This window comes from Tursiops truncatus, chromosome 19 (genome assembly GCF_011762595.2).
Source record: "Tursiops truncatus isolate mTurTru1 chromosome 19, mTurTru1.mat.Y, whole genome shotgun sequence".
Taxonomy (NCBI): Eukaryota; Metazoa; Chordata; class Mammalia; order Artiodactyla; family Delphinidae; genus Tursiops; species Tursiops truncatus.
Genome location: NC_047052.1, coordinates 43,572,048 through 43,588,319, shown reverse-complemented (window position 1 = coordinate 43,588,319; position 16,272 = coordinate 43,572,048). Strand labels below are relative to the sequence as shown.

Genomic DNA, 16,272 nt, shown 5'->3' with positions numbered 1-16,272 from the left:
TTGAACCTGGGTCCACTGCATTGGGAGCGCAGAGTCTTACCCACTGGACCACCAGGGAAGTCCCAATAACAGGTTTTTAGGTTTCTTTTCCCTTTTTTTTCCATAAATGTATGCATTTATGTATTTCTTTATTTTATTTTTGGCTGCACTGGGTCTTTGTTGCTGTGCACGGGCTTTTCTCTAGTTGTGACGAGCAGGGGTTACTCTTTGTTGTGGTGCACAGGCTTCTCATTGCGGTGGCTTCTCCTGTTGCAGAGCACAGGCTCTAGGTGCACAGGCTTCAGTAGTTGTGGCTCGCGGGCTCTAGAATGCAGGCTCAGTAGTTGTGGCGCACGGGCTTAGCTGCTCCGTGGCATGTGGGATCTTCACAGACCAGGGCTCGAACCCGTGTCCCCTGCACTGGCAGGCAGATTCTTAACCACTCTGCCACCAGGGAAGTCCCCGAATAACAGGTTTTAATTTAAGCACTTATTATTGCTAGCCACTGTTCTAGTGCTGTTAATATTAACTCTACTAATCCTCATAAAAACTGTTTGAAATTGGTACTATTATTTGTGTTTTACAAACAATAAACTCTGGAACAGAAAGACACTGAATATATTGCCCAGATTCACCAATACTTACAAGACCAAGATTTTAATCCAGATACTCTAGATTAGGGGTCAGTTAATTTTTCTGTAAAGGACCAGGTATAAATATGTTGGGCTTTGTGGGCAAAAGAGAAAATCAAGGATATTATGCAGGTGCTAATATAACAAGAGAGAAAACAAATTTCCATAGAAGTTTTTGACAAAATTCAAAACTTTATTTATGAATACTGAAATTTGAATTTCATATAATTTTCACATCATGAAATATTGTTCTCCTTTTGATATGCTGTCAATTGTAGAAAAATGTTAAAACCAGTCTTAGTTCACAGGCCATAAAAAAAATTGGCTACAAGCTGGATTCGGCCTGCAGGGTCATGGTTTGCTGACCTCTGCTCAAGACTCAGAGACCTTTATACATTGCTGACTCAGTCTACACAATTATGTGACTTGAAAAAAACTGATGCTGCCTAATCTTATTCAATAACTGGTTGGTACCATATAAATCTCCTAATTCCTTGGGAAAAAATTTCTGCCCTTCTTGAAAGAGATGTCTCTGTACATACCCCTAATGATATTCTTAAAGGTCTCCAAAACAGAAGACCGTTTTTACTGAAGACTGTTACTGAAATCAATCAAACCTTATCCTACCTTGCCATTTTCCCACTCATGTCTTTGAAGAAAATCTGAAGTATCTAATGTGTAATTCTACCTAAGCATTAACAAATCACCATGTAAAGGAGGACTGTTTCTGTGTCATGGGACTGCTTAGACAAAAACAGCACAAGGGGAAAGTGTTGCCAAGTGGTTATACAAAAATTAACTGTAGGAAGGGCATTTGATAAGGAACTGGGAAAGAAGGGGATCCATCCTAATGGTACTATCATTAACTGGGAATAGAAGGCTTGGCCAGGTAAATGGATTAGTCACTATTTGGCAGGGCATTTAAGATGAAGTTATTCTATATCCTGAGAAACAAAAATTCATTCCATGAAACAAAAACCTCAAAATGACTTCTAGGAAAGGGGAGCCCTCTTGCACTGTTGGTGGGAATGTAAATTGATACAGCCACTATGGAGAACAGTATGGAGGTTCCTTAAAAAACTAAAAATAGAACTACCATATGACCCAGCAATCCCACTACTGGGCATATACACTGAGAAAACCATAATTCAAAAAGAGTCATGTACCCCAGTGTTCATTGCAGCTCTATTTACAATAGCCAGGACATGGAAGCAACCTAAGTGTCCATTGACAGATGAATGGCTAAAGAAGATGTGGCACATATATACAATGGAATATTACTCAGCCATAAAAAGAAATGAAACTGAGTTATTTGTAGTGAGGTGGATGGACCTAGAGTCTGTCATACATTGTGAAGTAAGTCAGAAAGAGAAAAACAAATACTGTATGCTAACACATATATATGAAATCTTAAAAAATAAAAAAATGGTTCTGATGAACCCAGCGGTGGGACAGGAATAGACGCAGACATAGAGAATGGACTTGAGGACATGGGGAGGGGGAAGGGTAAGCTGGGACGAAGTGAGAGAGGAGCATGGACATATATACACAACCAAATGTAAAATAGGTAGCTAGTGGAAAGCAGCTGCGTAGCACAGGGAGATCAGCTCGGTGCTTTGTGACCACCTAGAGGGGTGGGATAGGGAGGGTGGGAGGGAGATGGAAGAGGGAGGGGATATGGGGATATATGTATACATATAGCTGATTCACTTGGTTATACAGTAGAAACTAACACAACATTGTAAAGCAACTATACTCCAATAAAGATGTTAAAAAAAAAATGACTCTAGCTTGGCTTTGAGATGTGCAGCTGCAACACTCCTTTCATGGCCCTTCTTTTGGGATACGGCAAAACTTGGAAGGAAAAGGGGATCATGACATACTAGGCCTTTCATACCAAGACAGGCTAAATAAGAACACATTCTTCATCACTAGCAAGCCTCCATCATCCATGTTAAATACACCCAATGAAAGTAAGAGAAAGACTGGAATACTCTTGACCCTTCCCTGTATCATAAAAAAAAAGTCAGGTTGATTGAAGCCTAGGAGCAGAATCAGTTTCTGTGTTCACAGCAGTTTCCTGTCAACAAAGCTATGAAAATGCTGTAGATCTGCAATATGCAGCTTGCCCCCACAGAGCTTCCAAGAGGAATCTTTGGAGGAAGGACTCCTACTCTTGGTGCCTTAATATCATGTCTTCCCAGGACCCTGCGTCGAGGGCAATTCCAGCTCTAAAATCCCTGTAATAAACACGGAGCTCTGATTTTTTTAGTTGGAACCTTCATTCTAGGTCTCAAATATTCAACTTCCCTTTGAATATTTGAGACCTAGAATGCTAGCCATTTTTGTGCAGCTAGCATTTCTGCGCAGTGTGGCTATAACAGGTGAAAACATAGAGGCAGTGAAAGAAAGCCCAGTGCAACAAATTCCAAGAAACCATGGAATTCACAATTAGCTCCCAAACAGGTAACACTTAATGTACTGCATGCCTGTGTATTAAGCACTAGGCTAGACAATAGATACAGGGTGCAATGATGAAGGCAACCGGGGCCATGCTTTAGAACTGGGGACCTCTGTGGTTAACAAGGGGCTCGCAGCCTTTGACAGGCACAGGCTGAGTCACACAGGGATCTTGTCCACTGATTCCTCAATGCTAGAACTGCAAAAATGAAACCACCCTCCTAAAAGTAAAAAAAGTCACACTAGGCCAGTTTTGATCTGTCGCTAGTCGGTCACAATAGTGCTGTCACAGGATCACTTGGTCACAGTGTAACACCTCACAGTCGCCGCCGACCACGGTCATTAATAAGGCCCCGCCCCCTCTCAGTCCTAGGAAGCTGATCTGGGCCAGTCAGAGCCTTCCCACCACGCACACAACCCCGACCCCATACTCACACACACGCTCTCGCTTGCTCGCTCTCGCCCTTCCTGATACACACATACACTCATATGTGTGTATCTTACACTGATGCAGTCACACAATCACACATGCCCACCCACAATCACCTTCCTCAGCAGCTGACTCACAAAGGCCCGAGGCTCCTGCCTCCACCTGCCGCATCCGTGTCTGGGAAACTCTGGGACTCCTGCAGTGAGCTCCTCCCTCACCCAGACCCGGGTCACCTCAACTCACCGCACGGAAATCGATGACCACAAGGCTAGCGGAAAAAGAACCAGAGGCCGAAGTTCATGAATCCCCCCAAGGCCTGTGAGAAACGGAGTCCAACCCGGAAAAGTGCGGACGCCGACACTAACACACCCGAGCGTCCGTAGCTGGGACCTTGCGGTTCCTAACCCGCCGCCCCGCAGACTCCTGGGAGCGCCTGCCCGCGCGGGAGTGCGCAGGCGCAGAGAACTGAGCCTTGGCGGGGGTGAGGTTGGTAGGTCCTAGGGCCTCTGAGGAGGAGGCGGGAATTGGGAGCTCCGGTCCCGGAGGGCAGACTAGGGAAGCGGGACCTGGTGGGCAGTCTGGGGAGGAAACCGGGAGCCCAAACCCGGCCTGGTAATTATGAGGAGGGAACCGGAACCGGGCAGTGGTAACCAGACACTCAGATCTGTGCTACCGGGGCCTCGGGCGTGGTCCGTGGGCGTGACCCTGAAGGTGACAATCGAGTGTGACCTGGAGCGAGTTTTGCGAGGAGAGATTTTGTCTGTTTTGACCCCGAGGAACCTCCATCGCAGGGAGCAGGGCCTCACACAGAGGATGCTGTGTGTGTGTGTGTGTGTGTGTGTGTGTGTGTGTGTGTGTGTGTAACAAATGGAAGCGGCCTCCTGTGTCCAACCTGCTGCGTTTTGGATGCGTGCTGCTCTGTGGGATGTTGCGGCTGACTGTGTGCGAAACTGGATGAGTCTTGTTGCGTGGGGACTCCTCTGCATATGTCTCTCTTCGGATTAGGTGTGAGTCGTGTTTGAGACCGCAGGTGACTATGGAGAAGCGAAATGATTTGTGATGTGATTTTGTGACTTTGCCTGGAATTAGTAATGTGCTGTCTGAGATTGTGAATGACAATGGGGGTGCTGTGAGACGGTGCTTTTCTGAAGTAAGTGATCGAATGTAACTTTGCATGTGTTTGTAACCTACTGTTACTATTTGTGATTGAGAGACTCTGTATGACCACTAGTTAGGTACTTAAGATTTGATTATCTGAATAGTGGTCATTAAGCCTGCCTGCAGAATTGTAACTCAGTAGCTATTTAGCAAATAAAATAGAGGTATGAGTATTGGAAAGGAAGAGGTAAGATTTCATAATTCCCAGATGGTAAGGTTCATTACAGGGAAGTATTATATGAAATAAAACCAATGTGTTAAAATAATTAGTGTTCCATGGGTAGCATGCAGGAAAAAAACAATTTTTACCCATAACTAGCACTTTCAACACTGATATATGAGTAAGTTTTCCTGCTTCTGGATGAAATCTATGGCAGGGTCAATAGCCTCTTCAGGCATTCCATGATATAAAAGTATTAGGTATACTTTTAATCATAAGACCAGTCTCATTTTAGTAATTAAAATATTATTTTGCTATTTAAAATATTCACTGTAGCAGTCAATACTTCAGACTTCATTTAGCAAACTATTCTCTCTGCCTGAAAGCCTACAGTGTGGAAAGATCAATTTCTTTTCTATTTCCATACCTGTACTACTAAAAAGAGTTGTTCAGTAGTTAATACTTAAATTACTATTAATAAATTAATAATGAATAATGGTTAATTTTCAATAATTAACTATGCTAATTAGTAGTACGCACAGGTGAATCAATAAAGAGATGAAGTAGAGAAATTAAATAGAAAGTCCAAATATTCTCAAGTATATAGTGATGTGTAATGATGATAGAGATGGCATTTCACATCAACTGAGAACATAGTATTGCTAAACAATAAAACATGCAGGGAAAAAAATCTTCACAAGGCATAAACACTTTAATAGTTACATGAACAGCTAAGAAAAATTACTTTCAACTTAAAATAAAGGTTTAATTTATTAAATTGAAAAAGAAGATAATGTCAACCAATTAGAAAATAAACACCTATGAGAAAAACAGACATACTATAAGATGTCATCACAGAAAAGAAATAAAAACTTATTCTCATAATAAGAAATGTGTAAATTAGAACATATATATATCTGGTAGGCAGAGATTAAAGTTATTTTCAACTGCATTCATTAGGATGTGGGGAGGTATTCTCATGCACTGCTGGAGACAGTGTAAATTGGTAGGAAATCCATGAAGAATGATTTGGAAATATATGATAAATCTGTCTTCCATGGCAGATGGAAGGTAGAGCTGCAGAGGGAAACACACAATGTTCCCTCTCTCCAAACTACAACAGATTCCCCAGAATCTATTCTACCTCACCAGAAGATTAGGTTTCTGGCATTGATAAGGCAACAGGATTTGTCCATTTCCCTACTAATCTCTGTCCTGGATTTGTGTGGGGTACACAGAGTGGGCAAGTGCTGAAACTGAAAATAGATGTAGATTTAACTGAGTTATTCTGGGTGATCTCAGTCAAATATGGTTTCACATGGCTCCTTGTATCTTCCCATCTCTGCCTTCTCAGGACTCTTCCCTTTTCCAAAAGAAGAGCTCATAAGAGAAGTTTCATCTCTTGCAAATATCAAAGCCATGCCTCAGGTGAGATGATGTTTCCTCTCTTTCTGAAGTAACTTGTTTTTAGGTTATATGAACATTTGCTTCCCTATCCTTAAATTTTCTGGATATTGGGATTTGCTTCCATCAAACTGGTCTCCAGTAGGGCAAGCAAGTGGCCTAGGTACAAAATTTAAGAAGGACCCTCAGGGCTGTCCAGCTCTAACTTTTGTACCCTATGTGTCTTACCTGCCTCACCCTAGCGGCAGTCCTGTTCCCAGTTTCTCTCATTCCAACCGAATAAACTTAAGTCTTCCCCAAATGCACCTTCTAGTTGTAGCCAATGTTTGCATATTGATTGGGTGTATCATTCATCATCTCCTTTCTCAGTTCTCTCATAAAAGTACTGCTGGAACAGAAATGTATTATCTTCATTTAAATGGGAATATATTACTTGAATGAATCTATCTTGTCTAGACACTGATTAGAGATCTAAATTTGTGAGGAGTCAGGGAGCAGACATGGAAAAACCTTGATCATCTCCACTGACCTAGGTTTAGTGGGAGGTAGAAATTGGTAGATCACATTATTATTTTGGATTAGATTTCCTGTTTTGTGAGGTTTTTAGGATAGAGATTTGCTTGCAAGCTTGTACAGAAAACTGAAATTTTACATTGCTCTCTGATATATTTTATCCATATCTGCCAGCAATTCCTATAAACTGTGGCCCACCAGTGAAAACCTTTCCAGTGTTTCAGTGCTATTATAGATTTATTCTTATATTTTTAGTTTCTTCTAATCTTTATATGAGCATGAAAGAGAAGGAGATGCATTTGCTAATCCACTCTTGAGATATTCTATTCTTGAATCAAAGGTGGTACTTACTCCTGTTTCCATATCTTTCTTTCAGAAAATTCCTCTTCATCTACCAATCTTTGAAATACCAATCTGGGTTTTCCCCAAATGGTAATTGGTTCTCTTCTCCTCTCTGTCTCTTTTTCTGTATGCACAACCATATTCACTCCAGAGGTTATACTGATCTGATTCTAGTGACTCTCAGATACCTCTCTCCATCCTAGACCTCTAACCAGAGTGTCAGAACCATATATCCAACCTCCAACAGCTATCACTACCTGTATGTTTCATAGACATTTCAAGTACATGTCCAAGGTTTACCTCATTACCTCCTTTGGTCCAGCTTATTATTTCTCCTGCTTCCCATTTCCATTTTCTAGTCTCAGCACCCACCCACTTGCTGTGCAGATGACCTAAGAGCTGTGCCTCTCCTTTTTCCACTCTACAACCAATTTATGACCAGTTCTGTTGAAACTCATCATGAAGCAACCAACTGTCTCCTGTCCAGACCACTAATACCATTTTAATCTTGGACACATCTCTAACAGTGGTTACTTAATTGTCTTTCCCACCTAACACACCTCAAGCCTTCTCTAGTGTTCAAGAGTATTGCCTCTAAAGTACAAATTTTTTCACATATGTGATGACTTAACATTTCTTCATGTTTTTTTATACTCCATAAAGCAGCACACCCAAAGTGGGGTATGCATTACAATGGAATGTACAAGACAGTATACTGAAAAGGAGGAAAATACTAATAGTTTATATTCCAGAACAGTAATCGTTAACAATGTGGATTGCTATTAATGCCAACTGATGATTTATAAATAAATACAAATATGTTGGGAGTGTGCTCAGTACATTTTTAAGACCATTGCTCTGTCTTAAAACAGAGTATTAAGGGCTTCCCTGGTGGCGCAGTGGTTGAGAGTCCGCCTGCCGATGCAGAGGACACGGGTTCGTGCCCCAGCCCGGGAAGATCCCACATGCCGTGGAGAGGCTGGGCCCGTGAGCCATGGCCGCTGAGCCTGCGCGTCCGGAGCCTGTGCCCCGCAATGGGAGAGGCCACAACAGTTAGAGGCCCGCGTACCGCCAAAAAAAAAAAAAAAAAGTTAAAAAAAAAAACAGAGTATTAAAAAATCCAGTATTATTACATAAATATGCCTACTGCCTACCTCCATATACCTTTTTCTTCTTACAGCTCAAAGACTCTTTCCTAACATACTGTACCTTTTGCTATTTCCTGAATTTACTGACTGGTTTTACTCTCCCCATGAATCTCAAAAGCCATTGACATGTAGTTCTACAAAAAATATTCATTGTGAGTACAAAATTTTTATGTCCTCAATGAAGTCTTAGAATACAAAATGAAATTTTCTTTACTTTGTAGTATGTTCCCTTGTACATATTTCTTTCATTGCATCTGCAATATCTATTGAGTGTATGTATTTACACATATGCCCTTCTTTTAGCCCGTAACTTCTTAGGAGCAAGGTCAGGGTTTTATCTGTTTTCGTGCACCAAGCAACCAATCACATTCAAGGCAAAGAGTATGATCTCATGTATTTTTAGCATGAGATAATAAGTAAATACTGATGAATGTATTTTCAGAGAGAATTTTCTACAGTATAAAACACAAAGTAAGAAAACCAGTTTGACCACTGAACATGGTCTCCAATATCTAGTTCTCACTAGTTTCAATTACTTTAGGATGAACTAGACTATGCCCTTACAGGGATCAGTGTCATTCAAGGATGTGACTGTGGACTTCACCCAGGAGGAGTGGCAGCAACTGGATCCTGCTCAGAAGGCCCTCTACAGGGATGTCATGTTGGAAAACTATTTTCACCTCATCTCTGTAGGTAAGGAAAATTCCTTGAATCTTTCAGTGTCATGCATCTCCTTTCAAGAATTTCTGAAACATATGGAACTTTGACTTTCAAAGATCAGAGGTGATGAATCCCTTTCTGTTAGTAGAAAGCGTGATTGTGTCCGCACTTGGCCTAGTGCAAGGTATTAACTTTGGTAGGACGTTAATGTGTATCTTGTCTGCCGTCTTGAAGCTGTATCTTTCTCTTCCTTCAATAGTTTTGAAGCCCAACAGCTTAGATCAAGTCTCATTTTTTATTATCAGGATTTCACATGACTAAGCCTGATATGATCCACAAGTTGGAACAAGGAAAAGAACTATGGACAACAGAGAAAATTTTTCCAAGTCAGAGTTACCTCGGTGAGTCTGTATAGATAAAGTCCTGTGGGCTCAGGTAGTTGATGTCTTTGAATATTTTCAGAGATCTATTTTTTTAATTTTGGTAAAATAAACATAAAATTTATCATCTTAACCATTTTTAAGCATATAGTTCCATGGCATTAAGTACTTTTACATAGTTGTGCCACTATCACCACCATCCATCTCCAGAACCCTTCATCTGTCAGAAGTAAAACTCTGTACCCATTAAACAATAACTCCCCATTACCACCCCCAACTATCCCCTGGCAACCAGTATTCTACTTTCTGTCTCTATGAATATGACTACTGGTAGGTACCTCATATAAGTGGAATCATATGGTATTTGTCCTCTTTGTGACTGGTTTATTTCACTTAACATAATGTCTTCAAGTTTTACCCATGTTGTAGTATGTATCAAAATTTTCTTCCTTTTGAAGGCTGAATAATATTCCATTATATGTCCATGCCACATTTTGCTTACCCATTCATCTCTCAGTGGACACTTTGGTTGCTTCCACCTTTTGGCTACTGTGAATAATGCTACTATGAATATGGGTGTACAAATACATATCTGAGTCATTGCTTTCTTTTGGGTATATACCCAAAAGTAGAATTGCTGGATCATATAGTAATTCTATGTTTAATGTTTTGAGGAACTGCTATACTGTTTTCCATAGTGGCTACACCATTTTACATTCTCACCAACAATGCACAAGGGTTCCAGTTTCTCCACATCCTTACCAACAACTGTTATTTTCTTTTTTTCTTCTTTTTTTTCAGACAGTAACTGTCTTATTAGGGATATATTTTTAAAGGCCTGAGATCTTTGAAGTGTCTATACATGACTGATTTAAATACCTCTAAAATCTAAATTTTATTTTGAATATCACTCCCCACATAAATCCTTTCCTTGTGTGCCTTATGCTTATAGAGCTATTGGCTGCTATTACTTTACCAAGAATCCACTCCATGCTTTGTAGGTATAACGTCCAGAGAGATCTTAAGTGTAAAGTTCTTTGAGTTCTGACAGAAGTATAAACCCACGTATCTCACACTCTAGTCAAGATAAAGGACACTTCCATTAACCCATTAAGTTCCATCAGGCCTCTTCCAAGTCAATCCCTCCCTAAGACGATCACCACTGTGATTTCTACTAACATAGATTAGTTTTGTCTATTCTGGACCTTTTTCATGTCTACTTTCTTTCACTCAGCTTAACGTCTGAGAGATTTATACATGTTTTTGCATATATAAATAGTTTATTTTAATTAAACAGAATAGTATTCAATTGAATGGAGATACCAGTTTATTATGCATCTCCTATTGATAGACATTTGAAATGTTTCAGTTTGGGGCTATTATTATTATTATTATTACTATTATCATTATTTTGGCCACACTGCACGGCATGTGGGGTCTTAGTTCCCTGACCAGGGATCAAACCCAAGCCCCCTGCCGTGGAAGCACAGAGTCTTAACCACTGGACCGCCAGGGAAGTCCCTGGGGCTATTATGAATAAAGCTGCGGTGAACATTCTTGTAAAGATCTTTTTGTGGACACACGTTTTTATTTCTCCTCAGTAAATACCTATCAGATGGTAGGTATTCCATCATTCATAAGTCAGGTTTATAGTTCACATTTTAGAAGCTGCCAGTTTTTAAAAGTTACCATAGCATTTTAAACTTTTACAAGCAATGTATGAGAATTTTGATTGCCTCCCACATTCTCTTCCACATTTGATGTTATCAATATTTTCATTTTGGTCATTGTGAAGTACTATTCTGAAGAATGGTAGCATATCTTAGCAGTTTCAGTTTAGATTTCTTTTATGACTAATGATGTTGAGAACTTTTTCATGTGCTTTTTATATCTTCTTCAGAGGTATCTGTTCAAATGTTTTACCTATTTTTTATTGGGTAATATATATATATATATATATATATATATATATTTTTTTTTTTTTTTTTTTTTTTTTTTTATGGTACGCGGGCCTCTCACTGTTGTGGCCTCTCCCGTTGTGGAGTACAGGCTCCGGATGCACAGGCTCAGCGGCCATGGCTCACGGGCCCAGCTGCTCCGCACCATGTGGGATCTTCCCAGACCAGGGTACGAACCCATGTCCCCTGCATCGGCAGGCGGACTCTCAACCACTGCGCCACCAGGGAAGCCCTGGGTAATATATTTTTTTCCTTGAATAGTAGGAATTCCTTACATTTTCTGAATAGAAGTCTTTTGTGTGATATAGGTATTGCATATATTTCCTCTAGTCTGTGGCTTGCCTACTCGTTTTAATGGTGTCTTTAAAAAATCACAAGTTTTTGAAGTCCAGTTTATCATTTTTATCTTTTATCATTATTTCTTTGACCTCTCAAACAAATATTTGCCTTAGGTTGTAAAGATAGTTTCCTGTATTTTTTTCTAAAAATGTTATGTATATTTTGCTTTTTTAAAATTAGTTCTATGATCCATCTCATGTTAAGTTTTATTTATGGTATGAGGTAAGTGTTAAGAGTCTGTTTTCATCCATATAGATATCAATTTGTCCCATCACTTGTTGAATTGAATTAAATTGCTCTGATGATCTTATCAAAAATTGTTTGATTGCTTCCCTGGTGGCGCAGTTGTTGAGAGTCCGCCTGCCGATGCAGGGGACACGGGTTCATGCCCCGGTCTGGGAAGATCCCACATGCCACGGAGCGGCTGGGCCCGTGAGCCATGGCCGCTGAGCCTGCGCGTCCAGAGCCTGTGCTCCGCAACGGGAGAGGCCACAACAGTGAAAGGCCCGCGTACCGCAAAAAAAAAAGAAAATTGTTTGATTGTATTTGTGTCAGTCTATTTCTAGAGTATTCTTTCCTTTGATATAATTTAAGTCCCATTACTAATACCACCTGGTCTTTGATTATTGTGGATTTATAATAAGTCTTGATGCCAGAGTAAGTCCTCTTAACTTTCTTCTTTTTAAAAAATTGTTTTGGCTATTCCAGGTCATTTTCATTTTCTTTTTCAAATACATTTTAGAATCAACTTCTTGATTTCTTGATTTTATTTTATTTTTTAACATCTTTTATTGGAGTATAATTGCTTTACAATGGTGTGTTAGTTTCTGCTTTATAACAAAGTGAATCAGTTATACATATATATATGTCCCCATATCTCTTCCCTCTTGTGTCTCCCTCCCTCCCACCCTCCCTATCCCACCCCTCTAGGTGGTTACAAAGCACCGAGCTGATCTCCCTGTGCTATGTGGCTGCTTCCCACTAGCTAACTATTTTACGTTTGGTAGTGTATATATGTCCGTGCCACTCTCTCACTTCGTCCCAGCTTACCCTTCCCCCTCCCTGTATCCTCAAGTCCATTCTCTAGTAGGTCTGTGTCTTTATGCCCATCTTGCCCCTAGGTTCTTCATGACCACTTTTTTTTTTTTAGATTCCATATATATGTGTTAACATACGGTATTTGTTTTTCTCTTTCTGACTTACTTCACTCTGTATGACAGATTCTAGGTCCATCCACCTCACTACAGATAACTCAATTTTGTTTCTTTTTATGGCTGAGTAATGTTCCATTGTATATACGTGCCACAGTTTCTTTATCCATTCATCTGTCGATGGACACTTAGGTTGCTTCCATGTCCTGGCTATTGTAAATACAGCTGCAATGAACATTTTGGTACATGACTCTTTTTTTTTTTTTAATTCATTTATTTTTGGCTGCGTTGGGTGTACGTTGCTGCACGCGGGCTTTCTCTAGTTGTGGCGCAAGGGGGCTACTCTTCACTGCGATGTGCGGGCTCCTTATTGCAGTGGCTTCTCTTCTTGTGGAGCACAGGCTCTAGGCATGCGGGCTTCAGTAGTTGTGGCATGCAGGCTCAGTAGTTGTGGTTCGCAGGCTCTAGAGCACAGGCTCAGTAGCTGTGGTGCACGGGCTTAGTTGCTCCGTGGCATGTGGGATATTCCTGGACCAGGGATTGAACCCATGTCCCCTGCATTGTCAGGCGGATTCTCCACCACTGCACCACCAGGGAAGCGCCCATGACTCTTTTTGAATTATGGTTTTCTCAGGGTATATGCCCAGTAGTGGGATTGCTGGGTCGTATGGTAGTTTTATTTTTAGTTTTTTAAGGAACCTCCATACTGTTCTCCATAGTGGCTGTATCAATTTACATTCCCACCAACAGTGCAAGAGGGTTCCTTTTTCTCCACACCCTCTCCAGCATTTATTGTTTGTAGATTTTTTGATGATGGCCATTCTGACCGGTGTGAGATGATATCTCATTGTAGTTTTGATTTGCTTTTCTCTAATGATTAATGATGTTGAGCATTCTTTCATGTGTTTGTTGGCAGTCTGTATATCTTCTTTGGAGAAATGTCTATTTAGGTCTTCTGCCCATTTTTGGATTGGGTTGTTTGTTTTTCTGACATTGAGGTGCATGAGCTGCTTATAAATTTTGGAGATTAATCCTTTGTCAGTTGCTTCATTTGCAAATATTTTCTCCCATTCTGAGGGTTGTCTTTTCATCTTATTTATGGTTTCCTTTGCTGTGCAAAAGCTTGTAAGTTTCATTAGGTCCCATTTGTTTATTTTTGTTTTTACTTCCATTTCTCTAGGAGGTGGGTCAAAAAGGATCTCGCTGTGATTCATGTCATAGAGTGTTCTGCCTATGTTTTCCTCTAAGAGTTTGATAGTATCTGGCCTTACATTTAGGTCTTTAATCCATTTTGAGTTTATTTTTGTGTATGGTATTAGGGAGTGTTCTAATTTCATTCTTTTACATGTAGCTGTCCAGTTTTCCCAGCACCACTTATTGAAGAGGCTATCTTTTCTCCACTGTATATTCTTGCCTCCTTTATCAAAGATAAGGTGACCATATGTGTGTGGGTTTATCTTTGGGCTTTCTATCCTGTTCCATTGATCTATATTTCTGTTTTTGTGCCAGTACCATCTTGGTTTCTCTAAATAAATATGCTGGGATTTTTATTGGTGAGAAATAACATCTCAGTAATATTGAGTCTTTTGGTCCATGGCTATACTATATCTTAACATTTTAGTTAGCTTCTGTAATTCCCATAAGCAGTGTTTTATTATTTTTAGTATAGAGGTCTTATACATATTTTATTAAGTTTATCTCTAAGCTTTTAATATTTTTGATGCTATTGTAAATAATGAGATTTTTTAAATTTCTTTTTCCAGCTTGTTCTTAATATATGTAGCCACAATTGACTTTTAGATATTGACTTTGCATATTTCTTTTGATGGTATTAAATTTTGTTGTTGTTACTCTTGTTCTTTATTTGTTTTGTTATTTTTTTTAAGATTTTCTATACATAAAATAGGCCTTCTTGAAATAAGATATTTCACGTCTACATTTGCATACTTTATTGCTTTCATTTCTTTTTCTTACCCTGTTATACTGACCAGGATATACAGTACAACGTTGAATAGAGGTAGTGAGAGTGAGCATCCTTAGCAGTTCACTAAATTTAGAAGGTAGACATTTAATATTTCATTCTTTAGCTTAATATTGACTGTAGATTTTTCATAAGTGCTCTTTGTTAGATTCTGGAAATTCTCTTTTTTCCCTAGTTTTTGGACAATTTTAATTATGAATGGATGTTGATCTTAAATGCTTTTTCAGCATCTGTTGAGATGATCATATGACATTTCTTTTATAATCTGTTACTGTATGTATTACATTGATTTATTTTATTTTATTTTATTTTTTAAATTTTTTTTGCGGTACGCGGGCCTCTCACTGTCGTGGCCTCTCCCGTTGCGGAGCACAGGCTCCGGACGCGCAGGCCCAGCAGCCATGGCTCACGGGCCCAGCCGCTCCGTGGCATGTGGGATCCTCCCGGACTGGGGCACGAACCCGTGTCCCCTACATCGGCAGGCGGACTCTCAACCACTACGCCACCAGGGAAGCCCAATTAATTTGTATTTTAAACCAACCTTGGGCTCCTGGGATGAACCCCAGTTGGACAAGATGCATTATCTTTCTTATAGATTGATGAAATTGGTTTGCTAATATTTTAGTAAGCTAAATGCATGATTTTACCAAGGATAGTCGTTTGTAGTTTTCTTGTAATGTCATTGAAAAATTTTTGTATCCAGAATTGTGTCAGCCATATCGAACTGGGGGTGTTTCCTTTTCATCTACTTTCTTATGGAATTTCTGTAGGATTGGCATTGTTGCTTCCTTAAATGTTTGAAGAAAATCATTATTAAGCCATTTGGGCCTGCATTTTTATAATTCAAAACTTCTGCTTCCAGCCCTGAGGAAGTAACAGAGTCTAGAATTATACTACTACAGGAAACAACTAGAAAACTGGACAAAACTATTTTCAGATATTGCACAACAGGCAGCACAGGCCTGGATTCCTGAGAGAAGAGAAATAAATGAGATGCACCCTACCTCATTCCAGGCTTTCATTTGAAGGCAACTTCCAGACTGCAGTGCAGAGAGAGGAATCCAGAAAGAAGTTTTACTGACTTTAGGGGACCAACACTGGCATTCAAGGAAATTGAGGTGACTAGAATTTGCAGGTCACACTTTCCAAAAGAGGGAGTTATGCAGAGAAAGAGTTCCCCAAATCTTGAAAATGTTCCCTTTGAGTCTTGGCTAAAGATAAGTCTGCGCGTGGGTAGGTGAAACCCCATGAGACCAGTCAAGGACATGTTCTAAGAAAAATACAACAGTGTTGTGAGACAAACAATTCTCATAGCCTGCTGCACCAGGAATCATTTTATTTCCCTTCAGCCAGAGTGGAGAGAACTTGTTAATACATAGGACATTAGATAGACACCCTAGAAATGTCATACCTAATAAATGGGGCAATAGATTAAAGACTGCAAGATTTGTCATAAAAGGGCTTAAATTAAAGCATCAAAAGGATTAAACTAATCCAAAAATAACTTCTGTGTACCTGTTGGGTCCTCCAAGGAGATGCTGAGTTGGAGTTGGGAGTATAATAGATTTCTTAGAGGT

The 16,272-nt window shown here is 39.9% G+C and overlaps 2 protein-coding genes across 19 annotated transcripts in view; one reads left to right on the top strand and one right to left on the bottom strand.

The window, feature by feature from the left end:
* Positions 1-16,272, bottom strand: part of LOC101324695 (zinc finger protein 529) — a 149,742-nt gene that overhangs the window by 78,917 nt on the left and 54,553 nt on the right. For 2 of the 9 annotated variants that reach the window (XM_073796499.1, XM_073796505.1), the window contains exon 1: positions 3,745-3,844. The exons of 2 other annotated variants lie outside the window; for them this stretch is intronic. The gene's annotated coding sequence lies outside the window, so the exon portion shown is untranslated. Of the gene's footprint in view, positions 1-3,744; positions 3,872-16,272 lie in introns of those variants that run through there. 5 more of the 9 variants (XM_073796503.1, XM_073796501.1, XM_073796502.1 and 2 more) reach the window with 5 other exon arrangements.
* ZNF382 (zinc finger protein 382) overlaps positions 1-16,272 on the top strand; it is a 44,986-nt gene that overhangs the window by 13,443 nt on the left and 15,271 nt on the right. For 2 of the 10 annotated variants that reach the window (XM_019941204.3, XM_019941202.3), the window contains exons 2-4: positions 6,174-6,247; positions 8,793-8,919; positions 9,192-9,287. In XM_019941204.3, the coding sequence (XP_019796763.1) occupies positions 6,239-6,247; positions 8,793-8,919; positions 9,192-9,287 (232 nt within the window). In that variant the 5' untranslated portion in view covers positions 6,174-6,238. Of the gene's footprint in view, positions 1-3,977; positions 4,213-6,173; positions 6,248-8,767; positions 8,920-9,191; positions 9,288-16,272 lie in introns of those variants that run through there. The other 8 variants (XM_019941198.3, XM_033844924.2, XM_073796533.1 and 5 more) reach the window with 7 other exon arrangements.